General features: G+C 40.1%; 1 protein-coding gene across 1 annotated transcript in view; it reads left to right on the forward strand.

Moving 5' to 3' along the window:
- VWF (von Willebrand factor) overlaps positions 1-22,876 on the forward strand; it is a 146,727-nt gene that overhangs the window by 73,331 nt on the left and 50,520 nt on the right. The window contains exons 27-32 of the mRNA XM_075719955.1: positions 1,846-3,182; positions 3,912-4,031; positions 6,418-6,561; positions 17,197-17,340; positions 18,262-18,426; positions 20,750-20,793. Of these exons, the coding sequence (XP_075576070.1) occupies positions 1,846-3,182; positions 3,912-4,031; positions 6,418-6,561; positions 17,197-17,340; positions 18,262-18,426; positions 20,750-20,793 (1,954 nt within the window). The remainder of the gene's footprint in view (positions 1-1,845; positions 3,183-3,911; positions 4,032-6,417; positions 6,562-17,196; positions 17,341-18,261; positions 18,427-20,749; positions 20,794-22,876) is intronic.

The following is a 22,876-nucleotide window of genomic DNA, read 5'->3' on the forward strand; positions in this document are numbered from 1 at the left end:
AGACTAACACCTTAGCTCCAAATGCTCTGAACCTCACAGAAGCTCTGAACGGGTATGAACTTTCAATTCCTGGCCTCTTGCTGGGACTAGCATATGTCTGTGCTATAAACCCAGGGCATGAGACTGTTAGGCTAATCAATTAAATTTTTTTTTTTTTGACAGTATACATGAAGAGCCTTGAATTCCATCAAAAGGTCAAAAAAGAGTCTTCATAGATGAGTCTCTGTTCCCTAATTTTTGTAATCCTTAATAATAATTTATCTTAAATGTTGATACACTGGCCACTGCTCACAAAAGATTTCAGAACATTAGGAAAACTTACCTCACTAGGGAAACATCCTTTTGCATAGCTGTCACCTAATTTAGATGCCTACACCATCTGTACAAACAATAGAAAATATTGCACGAAAATGAATTTTATAGCAAATATCCAAAGGAAATTGGAAACTAGAAGAGGCTTGCTCGTATTAGGATTAAAATAATAAATCTTCTGTTGCTATATGTTAATGCCAAAAGTAGCTGTGGATTCTTCAATTAGGAAGACACTAAAAGCAGCTTGAAAAGAACATAGTGCCTAAACTAAGAGAACTTAAATGAAGGTGCCATGTGTAAAGTGAATTCTTTTCCCAGAAAATGACACCTTCTTCCAGTATTAACTTGGTTAGTTTGTACATCCTGGGTTTTCTCTGGCAGTGAAAATAAGCATTTTTTTGGTCCTTGCTCTTTCATAAACTTTTCCTATTCTGTTTCTTGGACTATCCAGTAAGACAAGGAAAATATATTGGCTGAGTCTGTACCACCCTGTGCATGAGTACGGTCATGTTCTTTGCTCTGATAAGTGAAGTAAAGAGAATCATGCAACCAGGAATTAGAAGGGCAGAAGTATTAAAGCCTTGCTAAAGATGGAAAGAGATGAATTATAAACAAGCTCCTAAAAGGTGGAGGGTGACAGAGGTGAAAAATCTCATGGTGGTACAGAAGGATGAATAGTAAAAAACGCAGAGATGGGGGAAAAATAAAAATGGGAGCTGAGATGGAAAGGGGAAGAGAAAAATGTACTAATGGAGGTGAGTGGATATGTTGAGGGAAGACAAACAGGACTAAAAAGAGATAACAGCTGTAGCTGAAATACATCATTTGATATGAGAAAAGGGACTGAAACAGAGAACATGGTAAATAAGAGGAAGATAACAAAGGAGACATAAAAAAATGGAGGACAAACATGTGCCAAAGCTGTATTCCAACCAAATTAAGTCAGGAAAAAGAAAAGGAAAGTAATACAGTTTAGAAGTAGAAAAAAAAGGCTGTTTGTTATTTTCACTGAGGTTAAAACTTAGGTAAACCTAGCCTTCTCGCAGAGTCTGCTAAGTCATATCAGAGCTGAAAGCATCTTTCCTGCTTTACTTTGTGTTAGCTGCCTCCAGTTTGCCTCATGTTTGTCATCTTTGTGAAGCAAACCAGATCTGCCAGTTCAGTCCACCAGTGGCTTGTAGGTAGCTGTATTGCTTAAGCGCAGTGGGTTTCTAGACAGTTTCCAGACACAGATTTTACACATTCTGCCAAAGGCTGTTATAAAGAGAGTTTTCTCTGACAAACACATCATAGTTTGTCATACATTTCCTGGATCTAAACAAATGTGCATGAACATACAGGATTTAGCTGTACGAAACCTTGTGGGGAGTTGTGGGGGAATGGGGTGGAGAAAAAATTGCTTGCATCATGTTTTGGTTTTGTTGTGTTTTTGAGATAGTTAACTGTTTCTGTATGGACATTCTTTTTTTAGAGGTGGGTGATGTGTTATTATAAGCGTTGATGTTTTGCAATTAAATTTGGTGATTTTTGTAGTGTGTGTGAAGGGAAGAACTTAACCTGTGTAGCCTGTGAACTAGCGGAGGACACCCTAACACCAACACCTGTTCCAGAGGAGGACATTGAACTACCAGCCACTGAATACTCATGCAGCAAGATGATGGACTTGGCCTTCCTAATGGATGGCTCCAATAAACTGTCAGAGGAGGACTTTGAACAGCTGAAGACTTTCATAACTGGCATGATGAGGAAACTCCACATCTCCCAAAAGAAAATCCGAGTGTCAATTCTGGTGTATAGGGCTGGCCCCACAATCTATCTTGGCCTTAAAGATATCAAAACACAGTCCCAGATGAGAAAAATTGTCCAAAGCATAAAATACACAGGTGATGAAGTAGCGTCTGCCGCTGAAGTCCTTAAATATACTGTGTTTCACGTTTTTGGAAAAGCAGAAAGGACCAATGCTGCCAGAATTGCGGTGCTATTTATAGCAAGCAAGTCTCCAGGAAAACTCCGCAGCATCCTCACAGCTTTGAAGAATAAAAAAATTGCCGTAATACCTGTGGGGATTGGACCGTATGTCAGTGTGGAGCAAATCAGGTTCATTGAAAAGCAGTCACCAGATAATAAAGCCTTCCTAATGAACAATGTGTTAGAGCTAATGGATAATAGGGATCTCCTGATTGATCGTCTATGTGATCTTGGACCTGAAGAAAATTCTTTGCTCCAAGCTATGTCCACTCCAAAAACATCCAGTGTCTTATTTCCCCCTTGGGGTGTCACAACACTACCACCCATTTCAGAAAAACCCACCCGCAAAAGGCTGGACATTGCTTTTATTGTGGAAGGATCTGACAATGTAGGGGAGGAAAATTTCAATATCATCAAGAAGTTCCTTGAGAAGGTGATCACAAGAATGCATATAGGACAGGAAGATATTCATATTACAGTCATGCAGTATTCAGAGACTGTTACTCTGGAGTATTCCTTTACGGAAATACAGTCAAAGGAAAGTATTATTGAGAAGGTGAGGAACATAACCTACCGAGGAGGGAAGGCTACCAACACTGGGAATGCCCTCGATTATATTTCCAAACACACATTTACACCAGTGAATGGGGGCAGGCAAGATGTTCCTCACTTGGTATATATGGTGTCATCCAGCCCTTCCACTGATGTTATCACACGACCTCCCAGGAGCATAAATGTTATTCCCATAGGCATAACCCCCAATGCAAATATCCAAGAGCTCAGAAAGATCAGTGAGCCTAATAACCCGATAATCTTGCATAGTTATAGCACACTTATTGAAGAAGCACCTGAATTAGTGCTGCAGTCATGCTGTTCTCATAAACTTCCGACAGAAATTCCAGGTAAAGTTGGACTTATTTTCCATGTAATTTCCTCTTTCCTCTCTCCTGTCTCCTCCATTTCCCCCTCACATCACTGAAATTTGAAGAGGGTTCCCGTCTATCTCATTTGGTATCTTGTCCAAAATGCTAAGGAAGGACCATTTATCTTCACTGGCATCTGAGGATGCTGCCCCAGTTCAGCAGTACCGAGCAGAACCCTGCAGCCAACTTTCAGTAGGCTCAGAAGTCCTTGGCTGCTTTTGTCAGTAAAGGATAATAGCTCCCAGATAGCATGGAGGGTGGCAGATGGAAAAAAATTCTCATCTGCCTGCCTCAAGCAAGTTAAAATTATACTTCCTCTTCCCTGAAGAGGCTTCGTTAGTTTTGTGGTTTTATTTTTGGCTTTTTGGGGGGGTGTTATTTTTTTGTTTGTTTGTTGTTGGATTTTTTGTTGTTGCTTTGTTTTTGTTGGATTTTTGTTTGTTTGTTTGCTGTTGTTTTAGTCTCCTGCGGGTAAAATAGCATTTACAGAAAAGCAGGAATTGAAATACCCTTGTACCCCACTGAATATAAATCTCAAGGCTTTCATTAAATGGGCATCATTTATTATTTCAACTGGTTTGTTTCCCCAAAATGCAGGTATCTCTGCCCTTTCTGCTCCTCCCAATGATTAGCAGATGCTACTTCTGGGTATTATGTATAAATAACCTTGGTTTTTTCCTTTTTTTTTTCCTTCCCCTTCCCCCTCAGAGTTGTGCAACAAACCAATGGATATCATGTTTCTTCTGGATGGAAGTTCCAATATTGGAGCATCAGAGTTTGAGGAAATGAAAAACTTTGTACGGGCCTTTATTGAAAGTGTTGAGATCAGTACGTATCTGTCTTTCAACTCAAATGCATGAAGAGTGTTTGTATTCTTCTGCTATACAAGACAAAGCAACTTCTCAGTATAGGTTATTTTTGTTTTTATTTTTTTAAATTACCCATTCCAGTCCCTCAAAAATTTTTAAGTTCGTATTGGGCAAATCAAGCTAGTAAAGCTTTTGGTTCAGATGCCATTCAGTTTCCTCCTGAACCAGGCTGTTCTGATTCAGGTTAATAACGGTGTGACATCCAATTCAAGGAACCGTATGATGAGGAATATCTAGGATAGCAGCTCTGATGAGCATTTCCCTTGATACTGTACTGGACATAAGTGTGTGTGCCAAACAGGCAAAGAGGTCCCTGTCACAGGATGGAGATTTACCTGAACCGTTATTCTGTGGCAAAAAAACAAAAATACACATTTGGTTTTGGTTCAGTTCTGGATTAGGTGCAACAGACTTGAAAATAATAGTTCAAGTTCAGTTCTGGTTCAAGCTAGAATGGATAATTCAGAGGGTTTTGGTTCAGGTTTGGTCCGACTGCAAGGTTTTGGTCTTTGGAATGGGCATTTCTGGCTCTGACTGGCTTTTTTGGCTAACTTAGCGTGCTAGAACTGACTTTTTATTTCCTGGCCCATGTTGGATGATAGACACTTTTTGGGAGTGCTAGACTCACTGAGCTTGCAGAATATGTACTGATGGGAGGTACATCTCTAGTTAGGTCATTCAGCACAGATATTACCAGTGCAGCTGCCCTGGCAAAATGCCACATATCCTGCACATACATGTGGCACAAGTAATAATTAGGACATTGTGTGCCCTTGTACCAAGTCCATCCACATGGCAGGGTCTGCACAGGATCCTGCATTTTCCTAGTAGCACTTCTTTTAACAAACCTGGATTTTTGATTGGAATTGTACTTTTTCAATTCAGCATTCTACCATCTCCATGGAGCAACTGCCGTTGCTGCTGGTGTTTTGCCACTGGGCGTTGACGTGTTTGTAGTATTGTATTATACCTGTGCTTCCAAAAGAGGTGATTACCAGCACTTGTACTAATTAGAGAGCTCATAGAGGAAAAGTACAGCATTTCTGTATGCCTAGAATAACTTAGATTTCTTTTTTTTAGAGATTGTACATAGAAGACACTCTGTTTCAGAAAATTGTGTACATGCAAGATACAGAGAAGCAAGCCAAATGAAATAAACACAAACTAAATAAAACAACAGGCAATTTCATAGAATCATAGAATGCTTTGGGTTGGAAGGGACCTTGAGAGATTATCAAGCCCAACCCCCCTGCAGTAAGCAGGGATTGAACCTGTGAACTTGGTGTTACTAGCACCATATTCTAACCAACTGAGCTAACCTGGCTGGTCATTCTTTTAGCCTAGCTGTTTTCCTTACTTTTGAAGCCTGTAACAGGAAATGTTACATGATTAACAACAGGACAATAATAATGTAGCTATGAAATGACTCCTCACTACAGCCTTGATTTTAAAATCTTTAAGACTGTGGACAAATTGTAAAGCGTAGTGAGTAGACAATATTCAGATCAATATAGGGCTGCAACATTTGGATACATGAAATTACAGTTATTATTAACTTCATTCATAAATGTTTTACAAAGCATTGAAAAAGAATAATATGTTACATACATAAGTATCTTCAGTATACAGTAGAAGTCCTTCTAAGACCATGAAGACAGGTACAGACGATCATTATAAACAACGTATTGTACAGTTCGATTCTGCAATTCTGATATTTATTAACTTTTTATATCAACCCTCTGTTACTAGTTTTGTTCATACTTCTTACATAATGTATAACATAACTAGGATGTCAGAATAGCAAAACTTGGAATTCTTCTTCATTACACTGTGGAGGTCATGCTCCCCAGGTGTACTATTGTCTTATGCTGCAGCCATGATGCATGCCACTCAAGTATTGCATGACAGAGGGAAATTTGCATGAAATGTAGTCACTGGGGGGAGCCTGATTGATCAGACAGACGGGGCAGCAAACTACCGCCTTTGCAAAACTATGTGCATATAAAAAAAAAATCATGTTTAGACAATTTTAAAATGGAAAAGCAATAACATTTGGAGATCAGTAAACTGAAATACTCCAATCAGGGTCAAACTGATCTGAGGTAAAATACTACTTGCTGATTCCTGACAGAAAAGCAACTGTTTCCATCCATACTTGCATGTTTTTTCCCCTGGGAATAGTTCAGTTTTGATCTTCTGATTGAAAATACAGCTTTCACACTCTGATGGAAAATCGCTGTCTAGCTGTGCTTAATGTAAAAGACAACCGTAATGTGTCCTTTAGATTTATTTTAAGACATCCATATGCACTGTTTAAAATGTTTGTTTTCTGCTTTCTGCTTCAGGCAATACTTCAATTCATGTGTCAGTTCTCCAGTATGCCAGGGAAAATAATCTAGAAATTTCATGGAACGTGCCTCAAGAGACTGAAAAGCTTGTAGAGATGGTGCACTCAATTCAACAAAGGGAGCAAGGTCCTACCAGACTGGGTGAGTGATTATGTGGATGTTGATGTTTAAACAAGAGGAAAAAACTCAGAAATTCTAAATATAGCCTGGCCCCAATCACCAATTCGTGCCAGTGCTATTGTGGCAGTGTTCTGCAGTAAGACTCTCAGGTTTTTTAGTTTGCTCATGTCTTTACTATATGTACATTCCTTGGTAAAGGTTTGATTTTCTCTATTAAAATGTATCTGTAGGTTACCTGAATTTGGGTTTATCTTAATGTGTTTTGGAAAGAAGACCATCAGTTTCTTTTTAGCCTTGAATTAATTCTCAGGATTTGCATTCATTATCTTTCAAGCAAGCAAAACATAATTAAGAAGTAAAAACTTTGATCATTAACCTTTCAGCATCAATTAGTTGATTAGGCATTTAGCAGCAGAACTGCTTATGCTGACTTCAATAACTGCCCTTGCCAGATGTTTGTTACTCTGTGCTGAGCCAGTGTAACCGACCTGGTTGAAAAATAACTTAGCCGAACAGTAGTTATATTCTGGGTGGTTCAGTTCCCTCATCCAAGTTGCCATGCTGGTCCCACAAGGACTTGGGCTGGCACAAGGCTGGGAAGGGTGCCAGGGAGCAATGATCACCTAAGGCAGCACCTTAGACAGAAGAGTTACTTGTGAAACATTATCTTCTGTTCCAGACAACTGCATCCTGAAAAACATGTCCACTTCAATTTTCATGTGCTAAAACATAACACAGATTTCCCACTGCGTCTGTGGAAATTCAGTACACACACATGTATCGGTTGTAGGGTTCAGCAAAAAATGATTCTCCTACAGCATATCTGATCTTTCAGCAGATACCCTGGGAATTTTGTTTTTCTGGACTGGAACCACATTTACTCTGGCAGCCACTTAGCATTAGGGTCCTATAAGAGTTGAGGAGTACACAGATTTTTAGGGTCTTTGGCCTACTTCAGACTGTAAAGAGTTATTGGTACAGAAAAGTGAGAAATAAAACCTGACTTCCATAGTTCGCAGGAGGATTAGCCATGATTGCTTTCTCAGCCTGGAGAAATAAAAATACCAGATGGCTGATGAGACTTCTATAGGCTCGTTGTGGGATAAATTGCTATATACAAATAGATAAGTTTCATGAAGCCTTCCATGTAATGTGTATAGTAAGCCACACTCAACTACAGGATAAACAGAGAAAACATGGCCTTTGGGAAATGAAAGAGGAGAGGCAGCCACATGACATACTCGTTAGTGATTTGTTTATGTCTCATTGGAAAATGCTCAGAGACCACGATGAGGGATGTGGTATAATGAACCAAAATGGAATAGAGTAGAAGTAGTTCCTCCCAAATGAAGTAATGAAAATAAGTCACTGTGGTCCCGTCCTGCACCTTGTAATGTGTATGAATTCGGCTGACTGTGTAGGAGACTCAGCATCCACGGGAAATGCATGGTCATTCATGTTATTCTGTCTGTGCTTGGGCCTCTGGAAATGCAGAGGCTGCTTAAAAGGTGTAGATGGCTCAGTTGGGAAGTTGCAGTTCCCTAGGTAGGTTTGGAAATCTTTGCTAGCCTATGGAGGGCTTGATCAGGATTTACCTATCAAAAATATCATTGCCATCAGATCAGCACTGTTTCTTCTCATTTGCGCTGACTTCCCTATGGTAAAACATGATCCTCTGTAATCATTATTCAATCTTGGCAGATCCAAATCCTCCATCAAAAAAGCTGTACGTGCAGAGAGCAACGGTACGCTCTGTTGCCATTGCTGGCAAAGTCTTACTGCATAAAGCTTTCCTTTTTCTGTTTCATTTAATGATAAGGAAACTCCAGGAGAGAGATACATTTTATTAGTAAGAAATAATTAAAACCTACAGAATATTTGAGGGCATAGGCAGCACAGAAAAGAGCAACCTGTACCACAAAGCTTTCCCATGCTTATGCAATAAGATAACATAATGCAAATTTTGGCTCAAGTAACCTATTGAGAAGCAGCTCTGGGGATATTTGGACATAATGAAATTGTGTACAACTTCACCTAAGAAATAACTGAAAAAAGAAAGCTTACAGTAAGCAAGAGCTAACTGTATAAGCCTTCATTCAGCTAAAAGTGTGATCTGTGCGAGAGAACTGAGAATCACATAAACATGCCTCAGCTTTCATGAGTATTTAGGAGTGTCATAGGGAGGACAGTGATCAGTCCCTACAGTAAATACTGCTTAACACTTTATAAAACCATGATTTTGCTTGCTTCTGCCTTTCCTAAAAGTAGCTCATTTAGGCTGATGTTTTCCATGCCTACTGCCTTCCTCAGACTCAAAACTGGAGGAAGTGTGACCTATGTGGCTCAGTTGTATTAAAAGCATTGTTAGGGAAAGAAATGTATGGTTCCCCCCCTGTCCCCTCCCCCACACTTTAGGAAAAAAACCTTAAATATTGTTACTGAAACTTTCTATAGTTATTAATATGTTTGAATAGCAACATTCAGCTTTGCTGATTAAGAAGCTATAAAAGTTTCTTTCTACCCGCCCCCTGTGGTTTAGGAAGCAAAGGCCCACCATAGCACTTTTCTTTATTCAGATCCCTGCCCTGAGTGACGCGGTCTATGCAAAATTTTCAAAACCTGTCCCCCGCCATCACCCACCCAAGGCCATGGTTTTGCCAGCAGCTGCCCTTATCTAAGGGCTCCCATCCACTGAAAGACAAACGTCTTCCTCACTTGCTCCCCCACTACTGTTTCCGATTTGGTGGTCAGCTCCTTTCTTAAGCCAGCTTTGGGTGCCTACTAGTCTCTTCCCTGAGCTATTTTAATTCACTGTCCTGGCAGGTTTTTTTGTTTACATGCTTGGGTTTTTAGTTCATTTCCTATAAGGTTTGTGAGCCCGGGGTTATCAGAACCTCTTGGTGGTAAGAGAAATGCAGGATTTCCGACCTGCAGAGCCTGGAAAGCAGAGGAGAGGTTTTGGGGCTTCATAGCCTCCTCCCTTCCGTGCTGATGGGCTGTTGGACTGATGAATCTGTGCTGTTCATGAGGAGACCAACCATTCTATTAATTGGCATGCATTAATGCCAGAATGTCAATGTGCTAAGAATTGACTATTTAAAGCATCGATCTGTGGGATAAGTTTGCCGTAGCTATTTTGTTTCAAAATTAGAATAATCTACTAGTTTCAGTTAAAAAGAAACACAATTCCATGTCTAGTCAAGATCCTAAATTAAGATATAAATACCAGCTTCAGGATTATCATCACAGGGGGTTGTTCCTGATCACACAAGTCCTTGATTAAATAGATGCTTCCTAGCCCATGGCTTTTTTTGCTACCTCTTCAAGTGCTGAGGAGCCATTTCTTTTTCGCTTCTTTCCCAGGGAGCTTTTGGTACTTGTGGATGATTAAGACCTCTTGTAGCAGTTTTTCTCTTTTGGTCGAGATGTTGCAGAAGTGTTAGCGAAACCACTGAGGCCACTTAAGGCACAGATTCACAAGTTCCCGGCAGGAACCTCCGCCTAGCTGGAATCCCCCATCTGTCACAGCTCCACAGATCCTCATGGGGGCTTTACATTTTATTCCTCATTTCAGACAAAATTAAAGAAAATAATTGCAAAGGTTGCTTTTAAGCAGTTTCTGCTTTCCCTGAGGCACCCACTAAACCATTAAATGTCTGTGTGTTGGTTTATTTTCCTCCAGATTGGCTTATTCTGGGATGAATTGTGTTTTTTATTTCTTGGATGTATTTCAAACATTTCTAGGGCACCTTGTGCTCTTTCCGTTCATTCCATGATGTTCATAATTGCTCCCAATCTAATATCTGTTGATTCAGATTAGCATGCCTTTTTACACATTTTTCCTCCTTTATCCAAATCATTAATGAAATTATTAAGGCAGTATCTAGTGTAATTCCCTGTAGACTCCCAGTAAACACCTCCAATCCTACTCAACAGATTGTCTTTTGTCCTTAAAGTTTGTTTATGTCCATTTAATCAGCTTTCAGTCCTCACAGGAACCTCTACATGAACCATTCTGAATTATTACTTCAGAATATGAGTCTGGCTTGAATCTGCATCAGATAATATTAAAAAAAAAAGAAAAAAAAGTATGTATATCCAGCTAATTAGCCTTTATTAGATAGTCATGTTAAAGGCAACCAGAAAAAGTTTCTTATAAAGCCTTTTCTGACTGTCAGAAGTTTGGCATCAAATGTTCATAGTCTTAGCTGAGAGGAGAAGACTGTGCAGTGATGCCATCCCTTCTCCATTTTTTGCCCCCATCTTTGTATGATATCTTTTGTTGCTTTTGCTTTAATGACTATTCCATACATGACTTCTGTTTTGTATTGTATAGTGTAGTCAGGAGTGTATCAGCGCTGAAAGATCGGGAGAAGGTGCTGTGCTTTGGAACGACCAACTTGCCCTTTCTAAAGTGGCCCATATAGATCAATGTTTTTTCATTTTGTTCTTTTTATTTATTTATATTTTTTCCATGGACATGCCCAATGACTAACAGTCACATCCTACTGACTGAGCTGAAAGGCTGCTGGGGTCTCAGTACTCCTGCAAGCTTGGCCTTTTTCTTCAGTTAACCAGATAAACATTTAGATGGTCAAATTTGGGAAGGGGGTGTGTGTGTGCATGTGTGAAATTAATTGTGGACATTATGCCTGTCAGGACCAGCATAAGTGTGACATGTTAGGAGGCCATAGGAGAAGAGGGGGCAGGAGGTCATGGAGAGACGACCAGACACACATTCCTCATCACGTCCACTGCCTTTGGGAACAGATTTTTTGGTTGTGTGTCATGCTGGTCTCAGCTCAGTTATTCTCCTGTATGTGATGAAGGCTTTTGGCTTTGAGACTTCCATCTTGATTTCTCATGGGTTGTATGTCTAATGACTAAAATACATGGGAGTATAGAAGTCATTCTGCTTCCAAAGCCCATTTGTTGCCTTTTTTTTTTTTTTTTGATAGCACATTGTATATGTGAGATACAGAAACCACTTGTAACAATAATACATGAGACTAACATAATATGCTCCAACGTTCAGTATGTGGGAGCATGTTGGCTGCTAGTCCAGGCTTAGCATCACATGCACACACAGAGAAAATCCTTCAAAATATGTAACCCTTAAAGCCCTTAGCAAACCTCCTATTCACTTCACTGGGGCTAATATGATGCCCCTTGTCAATGCTAGCAAATGATGTTTTGGCCACTGTCAGATTTTCTTTAAGCAAAAAAAATTGTTTTGTTGTTTTATGGAGCAGGATTTAGGATATTTTGTGTTAGCATTTGGATTTTCTCTAGGGTCCATCACTGAAACAGATAGCTGATGGTGTGGTTCCATACAGCTAAACAGATTAAAGAGCTAGCTGCTGCAGAAGGGCCTGGCCCCGGGCCCCTGACAGCTCACTGCTGCATGCTTGCACTGCCTTCGTTCAGTGGGAAGGGATGTGTGCTTGGGCCTTCAGTGAGCTGAGGGAAGGGCCAGAATGGCTGAAAGTGATGCACGGGGTTTTTTGTCTTTTTAGAACAGTTATTGTCGCTCTCTACAACTACCTGAAAGGAGGTTGTAGTGAGGTGGGTGTTGGTCTCTTCTCCCAAGTAGTTAGCGATAGGACGAGAGGAAATGGGCTCAAGCTGCGCCAGGGGAGGTTTAGGCTGGAAATTAGGAAAAATTTTTTTATGGAAAGGGTGGTCAAGCATTGGAACAGGCTGCCCAGAGAGGTGGTGGAGTCACCATCCCTGGAAGTGTTCAAAAAACAGGTAGATGTGGCACTTCGGGATATGGTTTAGTCTAGTCTACCCTTAATTGGTTTAGAGTAGACTTGGTAGTGTAGGTTAATGGTTGGACTGGATGATCTTAAAGGTCTTTTCCAACCTAACCGGTTCTATGAGTCTATGATTTTTCAGACACGGCCAGCTGCGTGGCCAGGTGGGCAGCAGTGCTGACTGGGAGGGCATGCCCAGCTGGTGCACCTGGAGGAGCAGACCCTTCCTTCTGCCAGCAGTTTGCTATGGCACTATTGCAGCCAGAGATGCATTTGCAATCTATGAGGATATGTCAGAGCAAGCTGTAGTGGTGCCAGCAGCAGCAGTGGCCCACGTGTCAGCCACTGAAGGGGTGTACAAGACCCAAGGTGGTCTCATGACGGCTGAAGCTGGTGTGGCTCAGACCTGGCCATTTTAAAGCTGGTGTAATTACGTCCACGATGCTGTGCGCTCTTCTTTCAGTCTTAATGTAGCCTTATGCTTGGTGATGTTTATTTCAATGTAATAATTTTAAATTTCCTTTATTGGTATGAAAATGGCAGATTACTGTTATGTTGCAGTGTAGTAATAAGAAAATGTTCGGTTGGTTTATTAACAGTCAATATTTTTTATTATGGCCTGTGAGGAGTTTGCTATTACCCTCCCTAGTGAGATGTACAGACAAACAGCTGAGAAGTGACAGCTTCCAGCTTGGGATGGTGACTTTCTGAATCCCTCTAGCAGGACGAAAGTGTTCATTTGATCACGTCTTCAGACACCTGGCTCTTTTCTTTAGAGCTGGCTTCAAAATAAGGGGAGAAATCCAAAGACTTCTTAGTACACTAAAACAAATTTTCCATGCATTAAATTGAGTAATTGTTTTTTGGGGACTTTTTGAAATAGTCCCTGGTTCTATTACAATGGAACTCGATTTCTTTATTAGAAATTATAAAAATAATGGATTTTCCAGTTTACGTATATGTATGGAAGTTTCTGAAAATTTTCAGAATTAATGGGAGAAAGAAAAATGGAGCTGGAGCAGCTGGTGACCACACCAACCACACGAAAGTCAAAGGGTCATTAAAGAAAGACAAACACAGAAATTCCAAGTACTTTTCACAAATGAATGAAAAATCATTTGTGATTCTTACTGTGCAAAAGTTTAACCTAAGATATTTGAAAGTTAAAACCTGAAATACTTTTTTAGTAATTATTTATAGGACAAAAGGGAAATAAGTCAATTTTCTGGCACAGTGACCATCCTGGAGCAATGTCAGGGATTGGAATATAGTCATATTAATTTTCTGTATTTTGTTTTATCCCTTAGTTATTTATAGCTAAGATGCTATTCTGCATCTAACATCTAACTCTACACACAAATAGAGTAACTACTGGAAAACGAAACCATTTGTAGCAGTGATTGTGAGACAGCTGTATAGGACATGAGTTAAGACCCGAGGTTAGTTAATGTTTCTGGTCAGGAATAGTAGTTTGTGAAATGGAATTGCCATCATTCAACTAATAATGATGTTTTAAAATATATTTTGTTGCAAGTAGAAAAACATGCAGAATGTTGAGGTTTTCACTAAACAGAAACTCGAAAGTGTTTTCATTTTGTATATAAAATATAATTCGGAATTAAAATGGGAATGAAATCCAAATCATAAGAACAGAATGAATCTACACAGTTGGAAGAGCTAAATAAAAGAATCATTACATAGTAAGAAACAAAAGAGAAGCATCCCATCTTGTTCTTAAATACTGTTGAAAGCTTTCTGTTGATTTTTCTCTCTCTCTCCCCCCCCCCCCCCCCCGCCCCCACCCTGCTTCTGATCGTAATTGACATTTCCAAAAAGCATTTTGATTTAAACAACATGCGTCTTTCTATTTGAAAATTACTGCTTGGAAAAATACGCGACCCTCTCTAGACAGGAGATTGTTAGTGGCGGTAACAGCCCATGGTAGATGGAAGCTGATAGGAGGAGAAGCTGATGTGGATCCTATTCCAGCGGTAGGTCTGACAGGGCCTGGCAGCAGCTCCTGTGGCAGGTCCTAGCTCTTCTCTTTAGTTGTGGGCATCTGTGTGGAGAGATGACACATGAAGATGAGGCTAAGGCTCTGGGGAGGAAATAGTGATAACGGGCTAATGGGGAAGATGGTGTGGCTGGATAAGGTGGGAGGGGGACATGAGGCTGTCAGTCAGGGACTGTACGGTGTATGAGACAACAGGAAAGGATGGAGAAAGCAATGGTATTTGAGAAGGCAACGTCACCTCCAATCCAGTATTGTGGAAAAGGAGATATTTGGGCTTTTTCCAAATACCTATTCTAGGCTAGATTCCTCCAGGGGATAAATTCTTCCTGAAAGCCTAATTAAAGCCTTGTACAATATCCAGTTGCTGTTGACACATTATCAATAGTCAGTGTGCTGTGTGAGCTTCCTAGAGGTTGTCCATCCTTGCAGCAGCTTGGGAAAAGAGTCTTTGCTTCTGCCAGTGAAAAGGGGTGGGTGACATGATGAAAGAAGACGTGAAGTGCCAAGTGTTCAAGTGTGCTAAGGTATTCTGGTGGTGTGCTGGTGAATTATCTGCGATCTGACTTCCAGTATTTTACAAATGTGTTTGTTATTTAAAAATGTTCAGTGAATTCCTCAGGCAAACATATTTCTGCTCCACAGTTCTTGCAGATTACTCAGAGGAATGAGTCTTTCAGGTATTTATTATTCACCATACTCTGTTTGCCCTGAATCATAGAATCATAGAATCATAGAATCATAGAATCATAGAATCGTCTAGGTTGGAAAAGACCTTTAAGATCATCCAGTCCAACCATTAACCTACACTACCAAGTCTACTCTAAACCAATTAAGGGTAGACTAGACTAAACCATATCCCGAAGTGCCACATCTACCTGTTTTTTGAACACTTCCAGGGATGGTGACTCCACCACCTCTCTGGGCAGCCTGTTCCAATACTTGACCACCCTTTCCGTAAAGAAATTTTTCCTAATTTCCAGCCTAAACCTCCCCTGGCGCAGCTTGAACCCATTTCCTCTCGTCCTATCGCTAGCTACTTGGGAGAAGAGACCAACACCCACCTCACTACAACCTCCTTTCAGGTAGTTGTAGAGAGCGATAAGGTCTCCCCTCAGCCTCCTCTTCTCCAGGCTAAACAACCCCAGTTCCCTCAGTCGCTCCTTGTAAGACTTGTGCTCCAGACCCTTCACCAGCCTTGTTGCCCGTCTCTGAACACGCTCCAGCACCTCAATGTCTTTCTTGTATTGAGGGGCCCAAAACTGGACACAGTATTCGAGGTGCGGCCTCACCAGCGCCAAGTACAGGGGGACAATCACCTCCCTGCTCCTGCTGGCCACAGCATTCCTGATCCAAGCCAGGATGCTGTTGGCCTTCTTGGCCACCTGGGCACACTGCTGGCTCATGTTTAGCCGGCTATCTACCAACACCCCCAGATCCTTTTCAGCCAGGCAGCTTTCCAACCACTCCTCCCCAAGCTTGTAGCGTTGCATGGGGTTGTTGTGACCGAAGTGCAGGACCCGGCACTTGGCCTTGTTGAACCTCATACAGTTGGCCACGGCCCATCGATCCAGCCTGTCCAGGTCCCTCTGCAGGGCCATCCTACCCTCGAGCAGATCGACACTCCCACCCAATTTGGTGTCGTCTGCAAACTTACTGAGGGCACACTCGATCCCCTCATCCAGATCATTGATAAAGATATTGAACAAGACTGGCCCTAAAACAGAGCCCTGGGGAACACCGCTCGTGACCGGCTGCCAACTGGACTTAACTCCATTTACCACAACTCTCTGGGTGGCCAGTTCTTTACCCAGCGAAGAGTATGCCTGTCTAAGCCGTGAGCTGCCAGCTTCCTGAGGAGGATATTATGCGAGATGGTGTCAAAAGCTTTGCTAAAGTCCAGGTAGATGACATCCACAGCCTTTCCATCATCTACCAGGTGGGTCACCAGGTCATAGAAGGATATAGAATGTCACATCAGTCACACAATATCATTTCTATCTCCTGATCTGATAACTTCCAAGCCCAAAGGAGCTTTTAAAAAAGCGGCATATCATTCCCAGTATAAATATTTGTGCAAATAAGTATCTAAGTACAAGTACTAGCAAAGTACTCTCTTGCTGAGGTCATGATTTTGAACAAAATTTTGCCTGAGTGTTCACAGATGTTAAATGAAAGGGCAGCAGCAGCTACCCTTTTAAGCCAGTTTTGTGATTTGGTAGCTAAGGTAGCCTGTCTTTGTGTGTTTTGTGGGGTTTGGTGGGCTTCGTTTAGCTTTTCTTTTTTTTTTTTTTATATGGATTGCCCAGTTATATTATGGGTTAGTCTGAGTCTAGATTTCAGAGAATTTGCTGGTGGTAGGGAGGCAAGATATGCTTTTCATCCCTGTAGAAAAAGTTGACCAAATTAGGGAAGGACTAGATCTTCTCTGGGAGCTGAGCAACTCGTGTATACAGTTCAGGATGGTGTGAAGTTGTAGATCAGATAGCCACTGGATGTCACTGTTGTTCTGCAGTTGGGAAATAGGTACATATTCTCCTACAATATCTTCTTTCCTTTTGTGTAACGCAATACTTCCGGAAAAGGTAACTACTAAAGTGAGGAGCGTAACTTTATCCTCGTGGCTACGGAAAGGTAGTAAAATTCCCCTTACTTAAGAGATTGGGGAGCTAAGGATGGTCCCCCTGCGTTGGGACGTATTAATAATACTGGTAGGTTCTTAGCAGCTGAGATCTTTCATGTAGCAGCAATAAAGCAGACATTAAAAGTCCTATAAGAATAAGTATTTTCCAGTACTGTATAACCTACTAATACAAAGTAAGATTTAGTTCTGTAGCCTCCTATGAGTCTTCTATCTTATCTCTCTTTTATCTCTCAATTTCTTCTTAGGAAAAGCCATTGATTTTGTAGTTCAGAATGCAATGTCAGAATCCCACGGGGGGAGACCCAGCGCATCAAAGGTTGCCATAGTCATCGTGTCGGGGAGATCAGAAGACACCGTGGAGGCTGCTGCACTTTCTGCAAGAACGAACAGTAAATCTCGTTTTGCTGTCACTATTTTTAAGCAGAGTTGTTTCTTTTTAAGTAACGCACTAGAACAAAGGATGAAAAAATTAAGGCACTAGTATTTTCATATAAGTTCAGGACTTACTGTGTGTAATGTTCTGGTAAGAAACAGGCCTGAACAAAATGTGCCTGATGAAGATGCCTTTGAATTCCTGGTAAATTCAGGAGCAATCTGCAATTTAAGCTGAACAGCTTCCATAGGCTTCACAAATTAGTGGCATTTCATTTTCCAAGGTCCTGTGGATGGACAGGGATGACAGAAATGTGATCTAATATTATAAATTCAATACTGTTGCAGTAAAATGAATCTTGAAAGGTTCACTATAATAATAAATAGAGTCTGGATTTGATCAGATTCTGCACTAACCTATACAGTCAGCTTCCTTGAGTGTTCACCTGAGGAACAGTGACTTCCTTTGTAGATTGCTTTGGGAGCTATTGAATAAGGCATGGACTAAATAACAACTATTATTTTTTAATTAAATGGCTTGAAAATAATCCAATTGCCATATAACTGATGAAAGAAAACAACATATTGTGATTTTTTTACATTTGGAAAAAAGTGAAGATGTTGTCATTAAGTCTGCAGCTGTGTTTTGTTGACCATGCATGATCTTATTATGCTTGGGACTAATAGAGCTCATCTTAGCTAACACTAATTAGAGCATCACCATTTCTGCTCTTAATTGCCTTTAGCCCATGTGGGAGGGAGTGATGCAAGTAATACATGAAAATTAACTGTTGGAAAAAAACTCTTCCCAGTTATTTTTTTTTAAGAAGCAAATGAAAAGAAATACAACAGCAAAGACTTCCTTCTCCTGTGCATTCCCCATTTAAAACCTTTTCTTCTCTTTTCCCTTTTTTTTCTTCTTTTCTCCATTTTTGTAGGGGTATCCCTGTTTCCAATTGGAGTTGGGAACATATATGATGAAGAGCAACTAAGGACTTTGGCTGGGCCATCAGCTGCTAACCGAATCATGAAGCTTCAGAATTTTGAAGACTTATCCACTATGATCACATTGAATAGTGAATTTATCAAAAAAGTGTGCATGGGTAAGTCCAATATAGTTGTAGCCTCATAACTGGAGCAAAACCCAAAAATGGAAGTGCCAAAACCAGAATGATTTTTCTTGACTTGAGAGGTCAGCCCAATGTTTCTCTGTTAGTGTTTCACTGACAATCATCACAAATGCTAACCTAGACCACCACCATCACTTAGGTATAAAGCAAAATCTGAGCCCTTCCAGCATGCAGCCAACTGCTATTCTAATTAACCCACTTTCAGCAAGGTTTTTAAAAGTGCTTAGGCCTGAACTTTCAAGCTGCCATCTTATTAATAATCAGGGCTGGTCATTAACTGAAGGACATCAGGAAAGCTCAAGCTACCATGAATGAATGGGGGCAAGCTTCAGAAATGTTATTAGTTGTGAATAAAGATTTCAAATTACATATTTTTCTGCACAGACCTAAGCATTGTTATGTGTATGTCTACAAAGAATTCAGCCAAAGTGTAAGGAAAAAAAAAAAGAATAAGAAAGAATTAACTTTTCCAGGAAAACAAATACTGGGGAAAAAAGTGTAAAATGTTTTAAATAAATGTTCATTTATTTCTAGATAGCAATGCCCCCCATCTAAGGACACTTGCTTCAACTCTGGCCAGTATTTTACTTCTTTTGCTTCCTCGGTCTGTGTGTATATAGATATTTATTACTCATATTGCTGTTGTTGTTTCTATTACAATAGCACCTATGTGTCGTCTCCACAAACCACTGTCTCATTGTATTAGTCATTGCACAGGTTTTTACCAGCTTTACTAGGGCTTAGTTACATCTCCATTAAAATAAGTGGACTTTTTTGCAGAGCCAAGTACCACTAAGAATGAGGAAGTTGCAGAGTGTGCACAGTCCAGCTTAGAGATATCCGATCAGTCTCCACTGGGATCACTTCTGGCATTTTAAAATCTCTCCAGAGCATCAAACAGCTGCCATTTTCTAGATTTAAACAGCTGCCATTTTCTTTCTTTTCTTTTAAAATAAGCTTTTAAAGATGCATTTCCTCTCCTCACACTGTAAAATATGTGATTTTCTTGCCCTAAATTACATTGATCCAAGATATAGGATGGGGAACAGGAATTTGAAACCAGTAACTATTTTCTCATTGCAATCTGTGCTATAACCTATCAGTACTAGAGGTGAAAGTTTTGTATTTTTATGAAACATACATCCAGCCTTTCCAACAGCACAAAGCATATGCTTAAAAACTTGAAAGATAGATATCCTACAGTAGACACCTAAATCTGAAAAATTTAGCTCTCCCTTTTGCTGATGGTACAGCCTTTGCTGTGGGGTGGGAAACTATCATCATAATCTTTTGTTTTGTTTTGTTTTATTTAAGTTTCCTAAAATCTGTAAAGTATAATTTTCCCCTCCAGACTCATACAGTTGGATTTCTTGTACAGAGGGAGTCTTACTTTATGTATGGAAGTGTACCAAAAATGATACTGTTAAAAAGGTTTAAAAGATCTCCTAAATGCTTTCAAAATACATTACTTGTCCTGGAAAAGACAGAGCATATAGTATATATATGCTAGCATAGTATAGTATTATATAATGAGTTTACTAGTCAGAGTTTTAATTTCCTAGACACATGCTTATCACATTGTCATACCATAGTACGTATATGAAATTACTTTCCATATATCTTTAGGTGTGTTATGAGAGCACATACACATAGAAACTGCAATTCAGTGGGTGCCTTGTGACCATCTAACTGATTATATAAAAAACTACCATCACAGTAATGCCTGAATGTAATGAAACTGAATTTGGGTATTCTTATTGCAGCTATTTTCATACTTAGCTAGTTACTCACAAATCTTATCTTGGGGTTACTCGCTGTATTTATCTTTCTGCATTTAATAAAAATGTGTGTGCTTGGGTGTGTAAATTGCCATTACCTGCTAATTACGAGAAATATTCTCAATTCATCACAAGATTCAGAAGTAAGTCTGGACCCTGCCTCAGAGCTAAAGCCATAATCATCTTTTAAGTACTGTCTGGGCAGAGGTATATGTCAGTACAAGGAGTGCTGTAGAATTACAGCCTACCTATTGCTCGCAGGGTATTTTGGGACCAACGTCATTGCAGAAGTCACGTAATGCTAGCAGTAACAAAGTTTATGCATTCTTTGACTTACTCTTGTACACTCTGGACAAGTGCCTGTGGTCTTCAGGTAGGGATTCTCACATTCTAACACAAAAAACCCTTCTTACAGCCTAAGTCACATTTTTAAGTAAGCAATCTGTATTTTGGTGACCACAGCTTAAAAGGCTGGATAAGGGAGTGAGATGACTAAAAGATGTCTGTTTCTCTTTCAGACCCTGTCAGAGAATGTATAGATGAGGATGGAAACAAAAAGAAAGTAAGTGTATTGCCTGGGTCATCCATCTGGCTTTCAAGTTACAAAGTTCATGCAGGACCATGAATAACTTCATAAATAACCTGAAAAGTGTTGGACGATATTAAGTATTAAGAATTATTTTAGAGGAGGAAAGTGTTGGCTTTTGAACTGATGGGATAACTTTGCACACAAAGGTGACTTCCTCTAATGACACCTGATCTTGCAGTGTGTTGAATACTATTGAAGGCAGCGCAGAACCAAAACTTGTGACAGTGTGTGTCTTGCCTGACAGAGAAAAATGTATTTCCATCTCCTGGATGGAAAAGCTAGACATGGCCAAAATAAAGGTGCATGTATAGGGGGAGGCAATGTCATTGTCCAGATCCTCTCCTTCTGCTAAAAATACAAGTACCTTGTCCCTATGAAAATTTTATAGGAAGATAATTATTGTGTGATAGTCATCTCTCTAGGGAAAACCATCTCTTAAGTAATGAAATCAAAGTTCTTAGTGTTTGTTTGCAGGAAAGCCTTTATTAATCCTGAGTAAATGCTCAGAAATGTTAGTAAACCTGTCTGATCTCTCAAAAGTGATCTGCTCTAAGAAAGGAATGATGTAGGTGTTATGAATGGTTCAGTTCCTTCATCTCAGGTGAAATGCAAGATTTTTGAGTGTATATGATACTTCATGCATTTAAAAACATTAGCATAAGCTTGTTACATATTTTCTTGTAGGGGTCAGTTATGAGTTCTACCCTAGGATTTATCTTGAATTTCCAGTACATTAAAAATCTTTGTTTGATTTTTCCCTTGTGAAGACATGACCACAACACTGTAAGGAAGGATGTGGCTAATAAAGAAATGCTTATGAATTATCTAGACACAGGGAATATATCAAAGCTGCCTTACACGGTTGGCCTCAGTCAGCTGGTCAGAAATCAGAAAGGCTTTACCTAGATCAGACACTAGGTATAATCTGGTGGCTTTGAGGTTGACAACTTAAGAAAAAAACAACAAACAAAAACTAAACTTGAAAAACTTTCTTAATTAAAACCAAAAAATAATCAGATTTTTGTTATTTATTCATTTGAATTGCATGTGTATAGGCCTCTGGGCTCCTAGAAGCAGACACAGGTACATGTAAATAAGTGCTGGGAAGCGTAAACTTGAATTTCAGACCTGTCAGGTTTCATTTTTTTGGTGTTAAACTTAAAGCACAATTTCCGTTCTGGCTAAAATGCTTTTGGAAGAAAAGAGGCCAGGCTCCAGTCCATATAAAAATGAACCACATTTTCAAATGGTAGCCTTTAGGGGGATTTTGTGTTACCTCTTCTGTCAGCCAGAAAAAATGGGTATTAGAAGACACTGCCAACGTGGTAGCCATTGCCTTTTGGAGCAGGTTCTTGAGCATCCTGTGGTGCCTACAGGACACCATGGAAGTGCTCTGCCTCTGGTGTTCGTAACTCACACTCTGAACTCCTCTGATGCCTCACGGGCAGTAACGTGCCATCATTGGCCTATTACCCTGTTCCGGCATAGTCCACAAATCCACAGGGATGAAGAATCAAGGCTCCTTCCTGATTCAGAAAACACAGGCTCTTATGTCGGATCCATAATATTTCAGGCGCTACTCAGAGGGTTACTGCAGGAGGCTTAGTTCCCCAAGTGGGATGTCTGTCATGCACCTGGAGATTGTGAGAACTGACCTCTTGCAGTTTGCAAGGAAATTAGAGTTCTCAGGATCAAAAATCTAAGTCTAAATCCTAATCAGTATCATGAGTGATATGATTCATTACATTTTTTTTGTTATTACCTCTACCCTGGAAATGACTGTCAAAGGAAGATTCATGGCTACGGTCACTGTTAGTAGCAGAAGGACGGAAGATCAAATGTGCTAGGTCAGGCCAAAAATCCATCCAACCCCTTTCTTGTGTGGCCAAAACTAGAAGTCAGGGAAGAATGTAAGTAAGTACATACGAAAATTCCCTGAACTGACCTAGCCTTGAACAACTTGTGACTCAGGGACACCGTGAGCTGCGAGTGGTACCTTTTTGTATTTGATAATGCTCAATAGTTTTCTTCTCCATGAATTTGTTCAGTCATTCTT

This window comes from Pelecanus crispus, chromosome 1, assembly GCF_030463565.1.
Source record: "Pelecanus crispus isolate bPelCri1 chromosome 1, bPelCri1.pri, whole genome shotgun sequence".
NCBI lineage: Eukaryota > Metazoa > Chordata > Aves > Pelecaniformes > Pelecanidae > Pelecanus > Pelecanus crispus.